General features: G+C 58.0%; 1 protein-coding gene and 1 long non-coding RNA gene across 3 annotated transcripts in view; one reads left to right on the top strand and one right to left on the bottom strand.

Annotated features, from left to right (window-relative positions):
- Positions 1–1,943, top strand: part of LOC108532416 (kallikrein-1) — a 4,781-nt gene extending 2,838 nt beyond the window's left edge. Inside the window, exons 3-5 of the mRNA XM_017876482.1 lie at positions 656–942; positions 1,061–1,197; positions 1,743–1,943. Coding sequence (XP_017731971.1) covers positions 656–942; positions 1,061–1,197; positions 1,743–1,898 — 580 coding nt within the window. The 3' untranslated portion in view covers positions 1,899–1,943. The remainder of the gene's footprint in view (positions 1–655; positions 943–1,060; positions 1,198–1,742) is intronic.
- Positions 1,944–2,829: 886 nt separating this feature from the next.
- Positions 2,830–4,193, bottom strand: part of LOC108532418 (uncharacterized) — a 2,700-nt gene continuing 1,336 nt past the window's right edge. Inside the window, exons 1-3 of one of the 2 annotated variants that reach the window (XR_001886441.1) lie at positions 4,114–4,193; positions 3,609–3,755; positions 2,830–3,229 (exon numbers count right to left, since the gene is read on the bottom strand). This is a non-coding gene — a long non-coding RNA (uncharacterized LOC108532418). The remainder of the gene's footprint in view (positions 3,230–3,608; positions 3,756–4,113) is intronic. The other variant, XR_001886442.1, reaches the window with a different exon arrangement.

A 4,193-nucleotide genomic window follows, 5' to 3' on the forward strand; every position in this document is an offset into this window, starting at 1 on the left:
GGGGGGGCGGGGGAGAAATGCGGAGGAGGGTGCTGGGGAGGGAAGGGGGCCTCGACCTTGGACTTCAGGCCAGGCCACCTGCCCCTGGGGAGCCCGCACCACAGCCCCAGCTGCAGCTGAGCCGCTCTCAGGCCTCCCCTCCTCCCTACCTGCCCCCACCCTCCCCAGGGCCTCCCTCCCTTTTCTCTCCCACACTCGGTCACTCCTTCTTCCTCTCTGCCTCTGTTTCTAGTTCTCGCTCTGACTTCCCGCGTCCTTTCTCGTTTGTCTGCTTCTCGCTCCCTTCTGGGTTCTGTTCCCTCTTCCTCCCGCTTCCCTGGGCCTGTTTCTCGCTGTCGCTGTCTTTTCTCCTTCTCACCGGCCTCTTTTTCCTCATCCTTTTTCTCATTGCCCTCCCTTCCGCCTTTCTCACCCCTCTGTCCTTTTGAGCTCTTTTTCGCTCTGTCTCTTCATTTACCCTTTGCACTTTCAAACTATTTCATCTTCCCATTCGCTGTCTGTATTTCTCCATAACTATATCTCTCTTCCTCTGTCTCCACCCACCCACGTTTTTCTCTTTCCCTTTCCCTCTTTGGGGACCCTCCCCCATGCTCCCCTGCCCCATCGTCCTTTTCCCTTCCCGTCTTCTCATCCCTCCATTCCCATCTTTCCTCAGCAATTACCAGCTCTGGCTGGGTCGCCACAACTTATTTGAGGACGAAGACACAGCCCAGTTTGTTCATGTCAGTGAGAGCTTCCCACACCCTGGCTTCAACATGAGCCTCCTGAAGAACCACACCCGCCAAGCAGACGAGGACTACAGCCACGACCTCATGCTGCTCCGCCTGACGCAGCCTGCCCAGATCACAGACGCTGTGCAGGTCGTGGAGTTGCCCACCCAGGAACCCGAAGTGGGGAGCACCTGTTTGGCCTCCGGCTGGGGCAGCATCGAACCAGAGAATTGTATGTGGGGGGAGGCTGTGCAGCCCAAGGCGGGGATGGGGACTCCTGCGTCCGAGGGAGAAAGGGCCAGGGAAGCAGGTGAGGTCGGGCTGCAGCCCTTCTTCTCCCGGGTTCGTAGTCTCATTTCCAGATGATCTCCAGTGTGTGGACCTCAAAATCCTGCCTAATGATGAGTGCGCAAAAGCCCACACCCAGAAGGTGACAGAGTTCATGCTGTGTGCCGGACACCTGGAAGGTGGCAAAGACACTTGTGTGGTGAGGCAGCCCTGCAGCCAGGGTCTGGAAGGGCTGGGGGAGGGGACTCAGCCTCTGAACTGGCTTCTGAGAGCTAACCAGGCGTCTGCTTCACTGCTTCCCAGCTAGCTGTAGCCAGCCGCCCCGTCAGTGCCCCAGGTCCCCCTCCTTTCCCCGCCCATCTGGGGACAACTGCATCTCACTGCACACACCAGAGTTCACCATTCCTCCCAGCAACGGGTAGTTACTATCAGAGAAAGCTCCCCGGAGAGGTAGCCTCTGCAATGCGCCCGCAGAGGCAGCATCCTGCAGATGGTCGTGCGCCTCCTCCCCCTGACCTGTCTGCAGGCACTGTCCTCCTAGATCCTGGTCCATGTGCAGGAGCTGGACCCTGAGGTCGCTTCCCCCTTGGCCAGGACTGGAGCCCCAGTCCCCTCTGTGGGAATCCCTGCCCACTTTCCTCTGGGAGTAGGCACTGGAGGCCCTGTCTGAGAGCTAGGGCTCCCCAGGCAGAACTTGAGCCCCGTCCACCTTTCTCACTCTCCCCTCCCACCTTGTGCTCCCAGGGTGATTCAGGGGGCCCGCTGATGTGTGATGGTGTGCTCCAAGGTGTCACATCATGGGGCTACATCCCTTGTGGCACCCCCAATAAGCCTGCTGTCGTCGTCAGAGTGCTGTCATATGTGAAGTGGATTGAGGACACCATAGCGGAGAACTCCTGAACGCCCAGCCCTGTCCCCTACCCCCAGTAAAATCGAATGTGCATCAAATGTGTGTCACCTGTCTTTCCAGGTCTGGTGCACCTGGACCCACTCAGCTGAGGCTGTGGCCAACCCAGCTGTGTTAATCTTATGCCTGGAGGTCTGAGGTCACCAGCAGGTGGGGAAAGGAAGGGGCTGTGACAGGTGCAGACAGACAGTCAGGGAAAGGCTCAGATCCCAAAGGGTAAGTCAGGGATGCCAGACCAGTTCACTCACGCTAGGATGGACAGTGCCCTGGTGGGGAGGTGGGGGGCAGTGGAGGGTCAGAGGCTGAGAGGTTAGTAAGTGCTCATGTTTTATTGTGGCGGGGAAGCCAGGAAAGGTACAGAGGGATGTTATTGCAAGCCATGCCTTCCCAGGGAGGGGCCCGTTCCGCAGAAGGGCGGAGTTTGCACCAAATGCTGAGCGGTGCTGTGTCCCCCTGGGGACAAGGGTGGACATCGGAGCTGAGGCTGGAACTCCAGGAAAGAAGTTCCATGCAGGCCACCCTGACTGAGGGTGTGGAGAGTGGCTTCAGGGTGTGGCCTGCGAAGGTTGGGCACCAGGGGCAGGGCCACACAAACTAGCCACACTGCGAGCTTAGCGGGACGCTGGACAAATGTCTGCAGAACGTGAAGGGATGTTGGACTTCGGGGGTGGCGGTACTATGAGGACCCAGTGGGCAGGGACAAAGCCACAAAGGCCAGGCCCTAGAGCGAGGTTTGGAGTTTGCCACCAGTCCTCTTGGAGGGCGTGGCCTGATCTAAGGGGATGGGGCCTGATGGGAGGTCTAATATCCGGGGCGTGGCCATGCTGAAGGGGTTGGCATGGCACCTGGCCAATGCTACCGGTCAGTGTCCTGAAGAGCTCGAGTGCTATTCCTGGGAAGTGCTTGGTTCTCCTCCTTGAGGGTGCACGAAATAGGAAGGCCCAGGGTGTGCTCGGAGTCTGTGTCTGAGTTCCGCTGTTTGGATGTCCGCCTTGCTGTGCGCTGCTGCAAGGCTCACCCACGATAGCTCAGCCGCCGCGCATTCAAGGGCTGCCCTCTGCTCCACATGCCCACTGGGCTTAGGTAGGACACAGCTCCTGGGAGATGGCTAGGTGGGCCGCTGGACTACCAGTCCCACTCTAGGCCCCACCCACTTCCCGAGGCCCCACCCTCCTCCCGAGGCCTCGCCCTCACCGGGGTGCAGCATCAAGTCGCTGGCTTCCCAGCACAGGTAGGAGGTCACCAGGCAGGACACCACCGGGCTTGGGTGCACCACCTTCCAGTTAACTGAAAAGAGCGTCAGGCTGAAGACAAATCAGGAGCCCTGCAATGGGGTGTGACCAGAGACAGACAAGAAGGCTGGACAGTGAGCCCTGTGACCCCCAGTAAGAAAAGAGGGACTGAGACATCCTCTCCCACCCTCCGTGACAAGCAGACACACACACACACACACACACACACGCACACACATACGCGCCCTTACAACAGACAGAAAGATACCTGGAGAGGGAACAAAAAAGAAAGGGAAACAGTGCGGGAGAGAGAGACATCCCACAGATAGAGTAGAACTGAGTCAGAGCTCCCCAGAGACATGCTAAGACAGAGGTCCCGAGGGGAGCAGTACAGAAGTCTAAATACACCTCAGAAAGCCAGAGAGCAGTGCTGGGGTTAGGGAGGGCCCCCGTCCCGGAGCCAACACCTACCAATGCCGACGCAGAGGAAACTGAAGACAAAGTCGGCCATGTTCAGGTGGCTGACCACAGACCGGGAGGAGACGGCCGTGGGCAGGAGGAGGACTCAGCACAGGGCCACAGCCGATAACATGACGCCCTCATTCATATGGATGAGAACTGGGGAGAGGGGGACAGGGTCCCCAGAGTCATCCTCAGACACCCTTCTTGGTCACCCTCCAAAGTCATCCCTGCTGATACCCACAAGCAGCCCAACAGACACCCCCAAAGTCTGGCACATCCTCAAAATCACCCCTACTAACCTCCCCAAAGTCACCCCCTAGAAACCCCAAAGTAACTCCACTCTCACAAGGTCACCCCCAGGGACCCCTAAAGTAACCCCCTGTCACACCCTTAGAGTTGTCCCAAATCACTCCTGCTTAACCTCAAACCCAATTCTCAGACACTCTCATAATCCATCCCACACACCCCCCAAGGTCACCCCACAGATGACCCCCCCAAAGGTCACCCCACTCACATCCTCAAGGTTGCCCCGCAGAATCATCTCAATCATTTCTTTCTTTATTCTTCTTCTTTTTTTTTTTTTTTTTTTTTTTT

Source organism: Rhinopithecus bieti, unplaced genomic scaffold (genome assembly GCF_001698545.2).
Source record: "Rhinopithecus bieti isolate Rb0 unplaced genomic scaffold, ASM169854v2 scaffold_10264, whole genome shotgun sequence".
Taxonomy (NCBI): Eukaryota; Metazoa; Chordata; class Mammalia; order Primates; family Cercopithecidae; genus Rhinopithecus; species Rhinopithecus bieti.